Raw genomic sequence first — 14409 nt, forward strand, 5'->3', positions numbered from 1 at the left:
TCCGCGACCCCTCCTCTCCGCCTGGCGCTGCCACCGAGACAAGCGTGGGAGGCCCAGCAGCTGCCGCGGATTTGACGGGGCCGGGCCTCGCGACTCGCCGAGCGCGCGACGCTCTTGGCCCGCTGATCGCTGTCTGCGAGTTCCGCGGCGGCGGGCTTTCTCGCTTTCAAAAGCCTCGGTGCGGCACATCGTGAGACAAAAAGAGGTTCAATACTTTCGATCTCTACTCAGTTATTTCTATTCAGCAGAGATGTGCTGCATATTTTGAAGCAAATACCATCGCGGTGTTGGGTAGAGAAGATAAAGAAAGCTTGTTTCATTGAAGTTCATGATCGTCCTCAGCACTTAGTCTCGCTATGGCTAGGTTGTTCTGAGATGCGCAGAATAAGACTGATTCACGTTGTTAACCATGAATCAAGAAGTAGGTAGGCAACGCATTCGTTTTTATCTGGGCGTTTTTCTTTGGAACTCCCCTGAACATCTGAGGGGAAGAAGTCAGCGCGGAGCATAGATGGGATGGCCGGTAAATATAAGGGCGAGCAAGCAGACTTTGGCAGTGTTTTTGGCTATGAGGTTTTCGCGAACTTCTCTGAGTGTGCCGCAGCGAAGAGGAAAAATAGAAAACTGTGAGGAGACGTGTAGTCAATTGCTTGTGTGCGTAGGTGGCGGGCATAGAGAAGGGTGCAGAAGGGACCGAAGTTCTTTGATTCTACCTAGTGAGCAACTTTGCTTCGAAAACCGGCTATTCTCAGCGGCCACTTCGTGTAGGTTAGCATAGAGAGCCGCCAGGTGGGAGCGAAAAATGACAAATAAAACCGTCGCATTCAGCGTAACTATATTTAAAAGAGCTAAAATTTATTGCTTACTCTAGCTTTTAATTAATCTGTCGAACTGTTATATTTTTGCTTTTTTTTTAGCTTTCACTCATTTTGCTGCCGGGTGGCACCGCCGCGTCACTCGCTAGATCGACATCTTGGAGGTACTAACTCGCACACGGTTCTTTTTGCTGCACACAGGTGACGCAACAGACAGCTATAGCTTCGATCCCATGAGGCCGCCGGATTTCGATACATGAGCCCGATGGGTAGCGGGGGGCATGACCAAAGAGTTGCGGAAAACAGTGCGACTCGCCTTCGGGCCTCATGGCGGCGCGCAGGCACTTTGCGAGCCGGCACGCCTGGCACTGGTTGCGCCTGGCCACGTCGACGACGCACGTGCCGCCCTCCTTGCAGACGTACTGCAGCTGGCGACGGACGCTGCGCTTGAAGAAGCCCCGGCATCCGTCGCACGAGGCCACGCCGTAGTGGCGCCCCGACGCCCGGTCGCCGCACACGCGGCACAGGGGCTCGCGGCCCCCGCCGGCCACCACGCCGGCCGCCGCAGCCACCGCCGCCGCCGAGACCACCGCGCTGGCGCTCTGCATCATTCTGCGAGCAGGCAAACGAAGCAGCACGCTCTGAAGTAAAACGAAGTAAAACGCAGAGATTTTTCACTACGACGCGCGCATTTCGACGACATAAAGTTTTTTTAAGTGTCAGCGGTGAGGCGGCCATCGCTTCTGCGATTTGTAACGCGGGCTTCGTGGTGAAGTAATCCGAGGAGAGTAAACATAAAGGGGGGGGGGGGGGGGGGGGGGGGGTAGAATGATGTCTACGAGTGGGAAGGCAGCAGGTTAGACCATTTTAGAGTGTAGCATGTCAGTGTTGGTCACCTTGGAGACCCGTACAACCGCTTTAAAGAAGGCCACTGCGCACTCAACGGAAGCATTCTTTTCTTCTGAAAGAGAGGAAGACGTGTCAAGCGAGGATGCGCGTCATTTCCACTTTGCTGTCGAGCTAATGATAGCCGAAATTCATATCTGTCGTGCCCCTTGCCCATCAGCCTAAGACAGCTCTGGTTTCCTTCAGGATCAGTGCGCCGCGATAGAGCTTTTACTAGATTCGCTGAAGCCCTTAGGGCGGTTTTTTTCGACGGGGCTTTAGCGGTTTCGAACATTTGTGGGCGAGCTGGTGCTGATGATTTTTACGATACTACAGCCGCGGAACTGTGGAATGCTTTGTCAGAAGCATGCACTCGTTGCGACTAGATGCTTTGTCGGTAGCCAGTTCAGGCTAACGAAAATACCGTTGTGTCTGATTACCCCCTGTAAAATCACCAGCTTGCCCAGTGACCTGCATCATATAGGACGTCTGTGCGGTAGTCCGAACATTAGACTGTGAAAAAGACATGTTGCCTGTTCAAAGATTGTTTCCGTATAGCACAGTTCGATAGGGCAAGTGACTTTGCTCTTTAACGCAGAGGTTACGTCGGGATCTGAAAAATGAGATTAAAGTTTGGAGCGCTGCTGACAACAAATAAGGCTATAGGTAGTTTTAATTATGCCGCCACAAATGAACGTGCATGTTACGCAACTATATGTAAATAGTCTAATAAACTTATTTGTCTGCGAGTCTTATTTCTTGACAAACGGCGAAACGTCAAGGCGATTCTCTTTCCTGCTCAGCTTGCTTCGCCACTTTGTATGTGTAACTGAGGAGAAGCAAGCTTTACGAAACGCGCCAGTGTTGCGTTGTGAAACTTGTAACCAGGAAACGCGTATCCTTTCCGAGTGAAAGAATGCACGCTACATGGCAGCATGAGATACGTAGAATTTTTAATAATACAGCAGGTATTGAGCCAGTCACGTGAATGGGTCAGCCATGTCAGTGTAAGCACGAGTACATTTTATTTGCTTGTCTGACGATGCTTAAACCTGTTCGGACACCTAACATAAAGCACAGGTAACATTATGAAACTAGCTCTATTCTGACCCGTTCTTCGCCGAACTGTGCCTGTGTATGGCTCTGAACTATGGCCCTGTACTTGACTAAGCCCGCTTGTCCATCCGTACTCCTGCCCACGCAGGCTGCAGCGTATCGCCACTGGCGCACTGTGTCCCCATTGAATGAAACATAGCTTCCTTCCTTGCCTCTGAGTAATCATCGCATCTCTGTCAATAGTTTTCTTCATGAAATTCATGTACACTATGACGACCAAGTAGCCTTTTTGTGCACCCGATCATATATTTCGATGGAGCCTGTGTCGGTCAAACGAAATATTTAATACCAAGTTACAGAGAAGGGCATATTTTAGACATAGGCCCTCGCTTATGTGTTTCATAAACCGTTACCATTTATAGGGAAGAATTGGCAAGTTTTGGTGGTTTTGAAGCTCTCAGTTCGCAATTCTTCACCTGCGCAGCAATAAAAAATGTGAAAATCGAATTTATTGCTCAAGTTGGAATTCTGAGAAGTACAAAAGCTGACGCCAAAGTTACAGTGTAGGTGAGATTGTTATATCCGTTGCGAGATTTTTCAGTTCATTTGTGAGAAAAAAATTCGCTGCATTGGGCTGAATTCACAATGCAGATCTGTTACCGATGCCTATGGTCTGATCGATCTAATTTAACGAATTTTATTACCTGTCTTGGATTAGATGTAGAGGGGCAAAGAATAAGCTTTATTATGTACTCTTTCTGATAATTTGCTGCAGGAAACAAAACCTAGATTAAAATCTGGCTTTGCATAAGCCACCTAAGCGTCAATATTCTTTTTAATGCAAACAGAATTCACGTACGTTGCTTGACTGTCCTCTGAGCGAAGTCTTCTTCGTTGCCGTGCATTTAGGTAAGAGCGCCGATGGGTCAAGCATGCGAATGGGTACTGTGCAAACAGCAAAGTACTCTGGCAAGTACAAAACATTACTAGCGTCATTAGCTCCCCAAAGAGTTTTTTTAATGATTCGGGTGCATTCGAAAAAAGTATATACCACATTGATGCAACCTTGGCTAACTCTGAGCTCTGCGATACTAGCAAAATGTTTGCGCTTTGGATAAATCGTCTGTAACGTCTGGCTGTATACCAAGACCTGGTTACAGTTTGACATTTAGTTCGTTCGTCAGGACCTGTATTAGTGCGTTAGCACTTATAATTGCCACTCAGCCGTCGGCGCTGGTGCCCAACAAGTTTTGCTACATCGCGCCAAGATGCATGCGCTTTCGAGAAGCTTGCAGGCAACGCAACCTCTCCAGTGCATGTAACTCGTCGAATAGCCAAAATTTGTTGGGGCACAGCGCCGAAGGTAACTTCGTTTTCAAATTGTAAAAACTGATATGGATATTACTTACGGCAGGCTACACGCCTCTTTATAATTAGGGAGCCTATCAGTAATAGTTAGAAATTTAACTATTCAATATTAGTTAACCAGCCTGCTAGTTAGCACGTCCTAGCTGCATTGTGGTGTACTACAGCGCTGACGATGCTATGCCGAAAAAAGCGCTCTTGTAACTCAGAAAGCCTATTTTCAATAATTGTGTAAATTCTTAGGTTGCCCACTTGCCACTGCCCACCGCGGCAGCAGTAGTTCAATCAATGATTAGTTGCCAGAGGCTGCGCGGGTAGTGCAACCTGGGTATCACGAGCCCCACTGAAGGCAGCACCTGCCATCGCACGGCAGTGGCACATAGCTTAACCGCTGCCCCACCGCGCCACGAGTGGTATGAAGGCTCCGCGGGATCTATGAATATAAAGTAGAGAATTACTAATTGCGCATATACGAGCATTAACCCAATGTCGCTCTCCGAACAACTGCCATCAGAGAACTATGGATCTGATCACCTGAACCGAAGTGAAAACCGAACTGCTAGCGCACCTAATTCGCATATGATCTAACTACGCAAATCGACCGTAATTTTTTGTTTTCTTATGACTTCAGTTGTATCATGACCTGCTCTTGCATAAGAGCCAGCCTACCTTTGAAAATCGGAGGGAACCAAGCTACGGAAATAGAAATGGCGTTGTGGCTGACAGTGTGCCACGGTGACGTGGCCCACTACAGGTCACGGACGTAGGAAACGAAAAAAAGGAAATGACGCTGACTCCCACCTTTAGTAAATAAATATGCGCCTTTTGAGTGATTTATTGTTGCAAGAAACGCTCTTAATTGATATACTCTCGCCTAATATTTGACCCGATTTTCTGCTCCCATACTTTCTGCTGCATATATTCCGTCTGCACGGAAAATCTGCTCCGTTGTACCTCTCCTGTGCAGCCTACCAGGACACTCTCGCCTGCTGACATCCCACGCAGTCCTGGTATATTTATTCTCTACCAAAATAGACTTTTCATACTTTTCATATTGTTTTCTTCCATGACAACTGGTTGTTTCCTTTCGTGCAGATTGTATCTTGTGCACTCCGTCATAGTGTACTTTCGAATAAGCCATGACATAATTTAAAAGAAATTAGCCTGGATGATGCCTGCTCGGTGTGTGAACGCTGAAACAGTAGATATGCGCTTACTGGTTTGGTTTGGTTCATAGGGTTTAACGTCCCAAAGCGACTAAGGCTATGAGAGACGCCGTAGCGGAGGGCTCCGGAAATTTCGACCACCTGGGGTTCTTTAACGTGCACTGACATCGCACAGTACACGGGCCTCTAGAATTTCTCCTCCAAAGAAATTCAACCACCGCGGCCGGGATCGAATCCGCGTCTTTCGGGTCAGCAGCCGAGCACCATAGCCACTGAGCCACCGCGGCGGCAGATATGCGCTTACTATTTCTGGCGAAATTTATTTGACCTTTAAAGCTTTTCATTGTTGTTTTTTTCTCTTTCTTTATTTCCGTTGCATGTCTCAGAGAACCTTGCTATTGTACGGCCGCAATCCTTTTCCTTTTCCCACATGCGGTGAGGAATGCAAAGTGGCGCCCCCAAATGGATCAGGAACGCGTCCTAGTTTCCGGGAAAATGCCATTGCCACTGATGTTGCTGCTGTTATTGTTGTTGTCGTTAAAGCTTCTTTGAAACTAAAGCAGCTCACCACACAGTTTTTTTTTTCTTTCCCGAGGGTCCCGCACGATGGAAATGGCAGCGGCGTGCCCTACTTCGTGACAGTAGCGCCCTCCGGCGCCTCGTTCAGTCAACGGACAATCCACTCCGCGTGAAGCCTCCATTACGGGCGGCGTCCTTGCAAGTAGCTCTGCGGTCGACCGGCATCTTGTGCTCTTGAAACGACGAAAAATTCAAGGACACGCTCTTACAGAGCGACGGCGACAACGGCACTGCTCCATTTTCTGCGTCGATTTCATAGATGTGCAAGTGATCTCAGCGTATGCGGGGGTTGTCAAGCGGTTGTTAAGGGGGAAGCGAAACAATAGCACCAATTCAGCCTGTGATAACGGCAGCAACCGACGCAGAGAAACGCGCACATGACGCAAACACACTCGTTTTCTATTTTAGACTCAATTCTTTTTCTGAAGATACACGAAATTAGCGCACAGCGCTTGAAGGACCGTTCCGAAGGCGCTTCCTAAACGCCGACGTTCACTGGGTCGTCGTCGCCTTTGCTGTTAGCACCCGGTCACACGTCCCCGTTTTAGAGCCCGAAACGAGGGACGCTTGCTAGCTGCAAAGATTTTTCTTTCGAAAGAAAATTAGCTATTTTGTGTTAGACGAGGAGCAGACACGGAGGAAATGTAGGTAAAAAAAAGTTGCTCTCTTCGTTTTCCCTTCAGCTAACATTAAATGGGATGGGCAGTTGCCTATTTCGTAATAAATGGCATCAGGTGTATCTGTGCTGTAGGTGGGTAACTATAGCTCGATGGCTCTATTCTGTCGTATGCAACATTCTGTGCAGAAATTGGCGTGCTGCATCTGTCGACTAGTCCATCCTTGTGAGCTTTGCAGCCAGAAAAGGAAAAAAGGTAATCGGTGGTGCCATGTGAAGATCGGTTTGGCAAAAACTTCAGGAACTATTTAGCAGTAATCTACCCAGTTACGTAGCTGTGTTACTCAGCAATAACATCATCGACACTTTGCAGGTGTAATTTTCTGCTTCAGAAGCTCACTACGCGCACGCACGTTACGTAACGGAAGTTGCTCCTTCCCCTCCACGAAACTGCCTTTTGTTATTTTGTTTGTGTCGCAAGTTCTCGCGTATTGAAGCGTTCTTAGGAATTGCCGCACACTGTTACTTAGCCCGCATGGCACTGTTTTATATCAAAATCCCTGTTCGAGGGCTGCCTGCGCTGTAAGGCAGCGGAAAACCGGCCAGCTATTTCCACCCCCTTGAAATGGTTTCTAGGTAGACTGCTCGCGCCTTCACGAGGCTGTGGCGTACTCGAAGGCACCGGCGCAGCGAACAACATTGTGCCACCGGTCTGCACGAAGGGCACACTCGCGGTACAGACTTCACCAAACTCCTGACGGCAGCGACAAATTCGAGAAGACGCCGAGAGAAAAATGTCAGCTGGGAGAATCTGTTATATGCCTACAAAACGACCGTCTCACGTAGCATTTGAGCCTATTGCTGCCATCCCAGTCGCAATGACATCAAACAGAGCACGATGTCTTTATTCTTAACGTGCGTTTGTAAATATTCGTCCACCAAGTATCAAAGAGCTCATTCAAAAGTTTAAGATGCACCGTTCCCGCAGGAGTCTGGATAGACTCTCTCTCTCTCTACTGCTATTGTTTTTTTTTTTTAATCTTTATTACTCTTGCAGCCTTTGCTGTCTCCCTTTACGCTTTCAGGATCGCTGTACACAGCCCATGGATTTTCAATAAGCAGCGGCGGCGAATCGCTGTCTCTCCGGCTGCTGCCAGCGCGCTCTGCGTCGTGACGTTGCTTTATTCGGGCGCATGCACTCGTAGCGGACGCGGCGGCGGACCCATTCAGCGACGGCTCACGCCATTACTGCTCGCGTGCTGGCTGCCTCGGCGGCGGTTTTTGTTGCCGGCCTTCCGTCAAAAGGGAACCGCGATGGCCGAAGCGGTCACGCCTCGGGACAAGCGGACGCCGTTGTCCGGCGAGCCCCCGCTGACCGCGCTCGATGCGTCGCACCTGGAGTGCCATTGTCTCAGCCGCGGCCCGGACCCACGGCCCCGGGAAGCCAGGATCGGCCACCCCTACAAGCGCGCTCTTTTTTCCTGTGCGTCCGGCGTGTTTGGGAAGGCGTGTGTGTGGGCAGAAGTGAGAACTCGATCCGCGTGCCGGTCGATTTGTGCGGGGCAGGCGGTTTTGTACGACGCGTACAAGCGCGCGGTTGCTGTTTTGCGTGCTCGTGGTGTCGCTTCCGTGCGCGTTTCGATTATCCGGTGCCGCGAGCGTATACCACGGAGAGAAGGGCCGCGTGTAGAGAAGGCTCGAATTCGTGTCGACTACGTGCGCCTGTACAGCCCTCACACAGCGCAGTGGTGACGATTAGGGCTATGCAGGTTGCACCGCCCGACTTGGAGCTCTAATTTGCTCTAGTGCCTTACACCGAACCTACTTTGGTTTGTTATGTTCTCGAGTATAGGCACTGGAACGGGTGATTTGAATGGAAGAGTGCCGCGCTTTCGCTTAATGAGAGAAAAGAGGACACGCTGAAGCTCTGACGCGAAAATGCAAATTACAGATTACATTTCGTTGGCCCTGTATGCAAACTGCATGCAGGGCCTTTTTTCTCCTTGTGAGAGGAAATGCAAATCTGTGGCTGTTCAATCCACGTCGACGCGCGGCTTTAAAAACTGACGAGAGAGTTTTCAAAAACAGTGTAGCTTGTGCGCACTTGCCATCAGTTGCCGCCTATGTTCTCCAGTCCTGCTTGTAACTAAGAACATCACCTTTACGCTACTTGTGCAGCTTCTAATGAGTTCCGCTCGTGGCCATGTAGTCCAGAGCGTCAAGAAACTGACTGGAAAAACATGCCTGCCACTGATGTCATCCTGATGTTAGCAAAGAATTTGATTGCCATCGGCGAAACAGCTTTGTTTTTGTGTACATTCAGCTACTGCAGAACCTGCCGGCCTTAGGATGTCGTGAGGCTGTATACGAGTGACGGGCAACGCAAATGTCATTGTGGGCTCCATTTGACAGACATACTTCCTTAGCTGTTTAGCGGAGCTGTTCACCTTAAATACCATCGCAATATGCTTTCTACTTTCTGAGCGGTCTGTTTGCTCGGACAGCTCTGCCTTCACAATGGGCCTTTATCGATGCGCTTTACTTAAGTCAACATGGCCGAGCCTCTTTAATTCTCTGTTATCTCCCTCCACACACCCATAGTCTTACTGAAGGGTTTTCTCTAGTGTAGAGTAGATTTGTATTAATGGAGTAATTACTCATTAGCACCCACCAAAACACGGCCATACGGCTACAAAGGAAAGCTATGCGCTACAGCTTTTACAGAAACTTCGTCGCTGAAGAAAAATATTTTCCTGGTCCAGAATTCGGACCAGATTCGAAATTGAATTGAATTGAATTGACCCCGGACCAGGACAAATTTATCTCTTAGCGTCTCTTCAAACAGAGCAGGTGTATTGGTTTTTAACAGCGAGATGCATGCTGCGTTTGAAGATATGGCCCAGAAATTCCACTGCGTTCTTAAAGATGCTGTTGTAACAGGGACACCAAGGGTTGCTAACTGTTGAGTATTGTACCCCCCTTTTTTAGAACTTTCGCAGCCAAACCGTATGGCATGTAACACAATTCAAAATTCAAAATGTAACACAACTGATCAAAATATTCTGTATATAAGACGATTTCCGGTATTGCCTCCTACAGCGGGTGGGACTTCCACGAATGCTACTTCACGGCTTTGAATACAACCTCTGGGCTCTAAACTTTTGACAAGGCGGAACGTAGTTCATTTTCGGCAGGGTCTCAGATCTAACCAGTCCTTGATAGCGAGGGCTGGGGAAATCGTGCTGTTTGTGTGGGAAATACCCTAATATTAGACTTCCTTCATTTTCTGACTAAATTTTTTGTACAAAAATACTTTGCCGCCGTGATTATTCGTTACTTGTATGACCTACAAAGTTGTTCGCTGGTCTCAAGCATGACAATTTCGAGCGTCTCACAGATCGCATTCGCTGCAGGTATGCGTTTGCGTTTAGCTGTTGTCATCCATTAATAACTGTGCGCAGTAACAGTACTTCGGTTCTTATCTTCGTGTTAGCTAGTCTGTTATTCGCCGTGGAAAGTGGTAGCTTAAAAGAAGCGTGGACGACAGTGAATGAACATAGACCAGAGGACAGGCGCTCTGCTGCTCTTTATGTTTCTCTGCTGTCGTCCCCGTTTCTCTCGCGTTGCCACTTTCCACGACCTATTACAGCTTTCCTATTACAGCTTTCGCTGTAATAGGTTATGGAAGCAATAAATCCCCAGCAAGGCACTCCCCGAGCTCCTTTCCGTTTTTTCGACTTCCTTCGGTAACGAAAACAAAGGAGAGAGACAGGAATTCTTTGGGAAGGGCCCATAGTTGGAAACAAAGCGAGCAACGGCCAGAGACAGGTGCGCAAACTTGTTCCTCATGAGCGCACGCCCTCAGCACGCGTTCGTTATGAGAAGCAGAATGCGAAGCAGAAAGACCTGCAATTCGTATTAGCCGCTAGCTTTTTTGGTTTATTTGAAGAGGCGCGCTCATTAGATACATCAATGTTGGTCGAACTACACTTCCTCTGTCTTGCTTCACCCTTTCCTGAGGTGCAGCATACTGTTTTTATTACGGCAGCACCAGCGGACAGTCTGGGAAGCTAAAGGACGGTAGCGCTTTCGCCGGGATCCGCACCCCGCTAACTTGAAGGCGTCGCCCGCTCTTTCTCTTCAGGAGTGCTCCTCGCTCTCATCTCCCCGGCAAGGTGACACCGTTCCATCTCACAGGTGTCGTGCGGCGAAGCTGCTCTAAAATTCCTATCGCCTATAGGGGCCGAGTGTACAGCGTTCGCCAGCTTCGCTGGCGTGCCGGTCTCATCGCTGGCGCGCGGTCGATTGCATCACGCGCGTGTCCCGACATCGATCTGGCGTCGCCGCGAGACGGCATCGCGTGCCCCGGGACGAACGAGCTGCCGCCTTCACTGCCGGGGAGAAACGAATTTTGAACGACGACGGGCGCTCAACGATCCACACGGGCTCCCGGAAAGAAAGAAAAAGAGGTGGAAGTGAAGCCGGGATCGGGAGCCGAGTCACGCGCTGCGTGCGACCATCGTTACGAGTTCGGCACGCGCCCCGCCGAAGCGTCGCGCGCAAACAAAGTGTCCTCGCCGCGTGCAGAACGATGGATAGTATAGAGAGCAGCGAAGGGGGAAATGCCTCTCCAGGTGAAATACGGCGCACAGCTAGGGAGAAGGGGAGAATGGGGGGGGGGGGACGCGGCTGGTCTTGTGTGTTCTTGGGATACGACACCAGCGAAGGAAGGGGTGGAGTATAAGGATCACTTCTTTTCGCTGCTGTCGCTTGTTTGTTAGTGCACTCTCTCAGTGTGCGTTATTTGTCGCCAGCGACGTAGCGTATGCACCTTCAGTGAGTAGTTGAGGTGTCCGAATTGCTTTCGACCGCCTGGAGTTCTGTAACGCACGCCTATATCATGATGGCATTGGCAGGGTACCGCTGAAGAACCGCCTCTGCACTGTAAACAAAAATATACCCAAAAGGGAGTAAAAATGGTGGCGGCCATCCTTTTTACTCCATTTGTGAAAACATTTACTCCATGAGTGGGGAGTAAAAAGGTGGACTGTCCTCCATTTTACTCCCATGAGGGAATAAGGGAGTAAAAATGAGGATTTACCAGCATTTACTCCAGTCTAGAAAGGGAGTTAATTGTGCCAAATACCCCACCAGTGCCGAAATGGAGTAAAAAAAAACACCATTTTGTGCAATCCGCCCCGCAACCTAGCGTCTCGTCTGCTTCTGGTCAGTCGTCTGATAATGGCGGTGAATGAAGACCGCTTGGTTACCATCGTCGCTGGATCTCCGTTCATTTCTGCTCCTTCACGAGCGCCTGCAGCAGGACAAGATATCGGCTTGTCGCCGTTTTCTGCTACAGTACGGTACATAATTGAATTGCTCCTGTGAACCCTCCAGTGTTCTAACAATACCTAACTTTCATTTGTTTGTTTCGCCACCCCGTCACAGCCCCCGCTTAGGCCTAATTCTCACAGGCTTTTTTTTCAGTGTGGTTCTCGCAATGTACGAGGGGGTACCCAAAAGAAACCGGACTAAATTTTTTGGTCGGCAAAGCTTCTGTGGTACCGCGTTTTGCCACTAGGAGCGCATAGAACGAACATTCCAGAGTCATTAAGCCGAGTGCCGTCGTTGAAGGAGGTCAGACTAGTTTAGGCAGAGTTTTAGAGTGACGACTGTTTTGTTGAACGTCGTTTTTGCAATGGCTGATTTTCGTGAACAGCGTGCGCCGGTGAAATCCTGATTTTTGCTCGGAAAAAGTTGAATGGAAACTCCTGAAATATTAAGAAAGACGTACAAGGACGATGCTATGGGGACAACTCAAGTGTTCCTGAATCGAATCCTGAATCAAAGCAACAATCATGCCAATGGAAAACTTCAAATTCACCTCGCCTCAAGAAAGCTCGTCAGATGAAACCAAACCTCAAAACAATGCTGATTTGTTTTTTCGACGTGAGAGGAGTCGTTCATTGAGAATTTGTTCCGCAGGGTCAGACAGTTAGCCTGGCTTTCTACTTGGATGTTTTGAAAATATTGGGCAACAGTGTGCGGTGGAAGGGGCTAGATTTGCGGCGGTCGGGTGACTGGTTTTTCCATCATGGCAATGCCCCTGCTCACACAGCCCTGTCGCTACGACAATTTTGGACCAAAAATGGCATGACCCCTATTCCTCAACCCTCATACTCTCCCGACCTTGCCCCGTGCTACTTTCTTTGTTTCCTAGAATGAAAAAATAGGTGAATGGAAAGCGTTTCGCTGATGTTGCTGAGGTGAAGAAAAAAACGACGGAGCCACTGTCAAGCATCACAAAAGATGAATTTAAACAATGTTTTGAAAAATGAAATGAAAGATTCGACAAGCGTATCATTGCAAGTGGGGAATACTTTGAAGGAGATTGAAGGTCTGTGCTTAAAATGTGAACAAATAAGTTCAAACAAAAATAAGTCCGGTTTCTTTTGGGTACCCCCTCGTATTGCAGCAGATTATGTGTTTCATGAACATGGAACTGTCATAGAACATAGTGCCAACCCTGAGCTCTTGATTGAGCTCATGAGGCTACATTTTTCCTCAGGCATATTGAAAAGCCAAGCCTTAATGAAGTGAATATGGAAGCAAACACTGCCATTCCAAACTACCATCAGGGGTGTTTTCAACTTTTCTGCTCTGGTTTTTAGTCAAATATAGCGTGATGCATGACCGTGAAAACTACCCAGCGACTCCTTCTCAGTTTGCAACTATTGATTATAATGTTACATCCCTTTATCTACAAACACGGCCAACCAAACGAGCTCGTACAGCAAAGGGAGACGACAAGCAGACGACTCCTGCCGCCTCTGCCGCCGCTGGGCTTGCAGACGGCGAATGGAATGCGGGACGCGGAGTTACATTAGAGCAGCGGTTTCCCAAGTTGGGTTGCCGGCGGCCCCCTGAACTACTGCCCGTCTCCACCGCTGTCACTGTAAGAAAGAGCCTGAATGAGGATAAATAAACTATAAACATCACGCCATTTTCGGGCTCCATTCCTATAGGGAGTAAAAAATTTACTCCCTTTTCACTCTTTAATAACTCCCTTATATAAGGGAGTAAATAAAAACACCATACATATGGAGTAAAAAAACCTCCTTTTGGGTGTGCGTTAGAGGAAAAGCCATTTATTCCCTTTTGGGTGTTTTTTTGCTAACAGTGTGTGTAAATGACTGCGGATTACGCGTTCATGCTGAACATTATTGGACAATAATTCTGAATATTGAAATACTGTAAGACATTGCTATGAAAATATTGAAGGCAAAGGTCCATTCTTCCGATGTGCAGCAGAACCTTTCTTTTAGAGTGTTTCCATCAGTCGCATCGAATAGTTAAAACTGCCATAGAAAACCAATGGAAAACGCTTTAGACGACAGCAAAAACGTTAATAGCAAAAAAATAGAAAATCAAGCCTGCCGACGGGAGATCTGTTGATATATTGATGGTTATAGTTAAATCTTACAATATGTGAAAAAATTTAATTCAGAAACTGGTTCCCGTTCAAAAATGCTTTTGTGCAGAATTATTGGGCATGCTTGTCACGAATAAAACAGAACACGCATAGCTCGCGCGTCGCAAGTACCGTGAGAGACTAAGACATGAGAGACTAAGGCTCATAGGGGATTTTTTTTAAATTTGCGATCTTCATCAATGGGAGATTGATAAGGCAATCATTTTTTTTAAAGATAACTGATTAGAAAGCAGAAAAAAAGCAACTACATGCCGCCGGTAGGATCGGAACTCCCGACCTCCGAATTTCGCCTCCGGCATCAAACCCTGTAAAATTTGTAGCTTAACAAAGATTTTACTTTTAAAGGTACAGTGGTCGCTTAGCAGTACGTAATATATGGGAAATAAATAATTTGCTTCCCCGCGGCACCCTTATAACCTCAAAGCAAGGAGACAA

At 48.1% G+C, this 14409-nt stretch overlaps 1 protein-coding gene across 1 annotated transcript in view; it reads right to left on the minus strand.

Annotated features, from left to right (window-relative positions):
• Positions 1–338: 338 nt before the first annotated feature.
• The window catches only part of LOC149341830 (nuclear hormone receptor unc-55-like), a 29498-nt gene continuing 15427 nt past the window's right edge, over positions 339–14409 (minus strand). The window contains exons 2-3 of the mRNA XM_089546703.1: positions 1132–1427; positions 339–370 (exon numbers count right to left, since the gene is read on the minus strand). Of these exons, the coding sequence (XP_089402829.1) occupies positions 339–370; positions 1132–1426 (327 nt within the window). The 5' untranslated portion in view covers position 1427. The remainder of the gene's footprint in view (positions 371–1131; positions 1428–14409) is intronic.

Source organism: Amblyomma mixtum, chromosome 5, assembly GCF_055824585.1.
Source record: "Amblyomma mixtum isolate Tamu chromosome 5, ASM5582458v1, whole genome shotgun sequence".
Lineage (NCBI taxonomy): Eukaryota > Metazoa > Arthropoda > Arachnida > Ixodida > Ixodidae > Amblyomma > Amblyomma mixtum.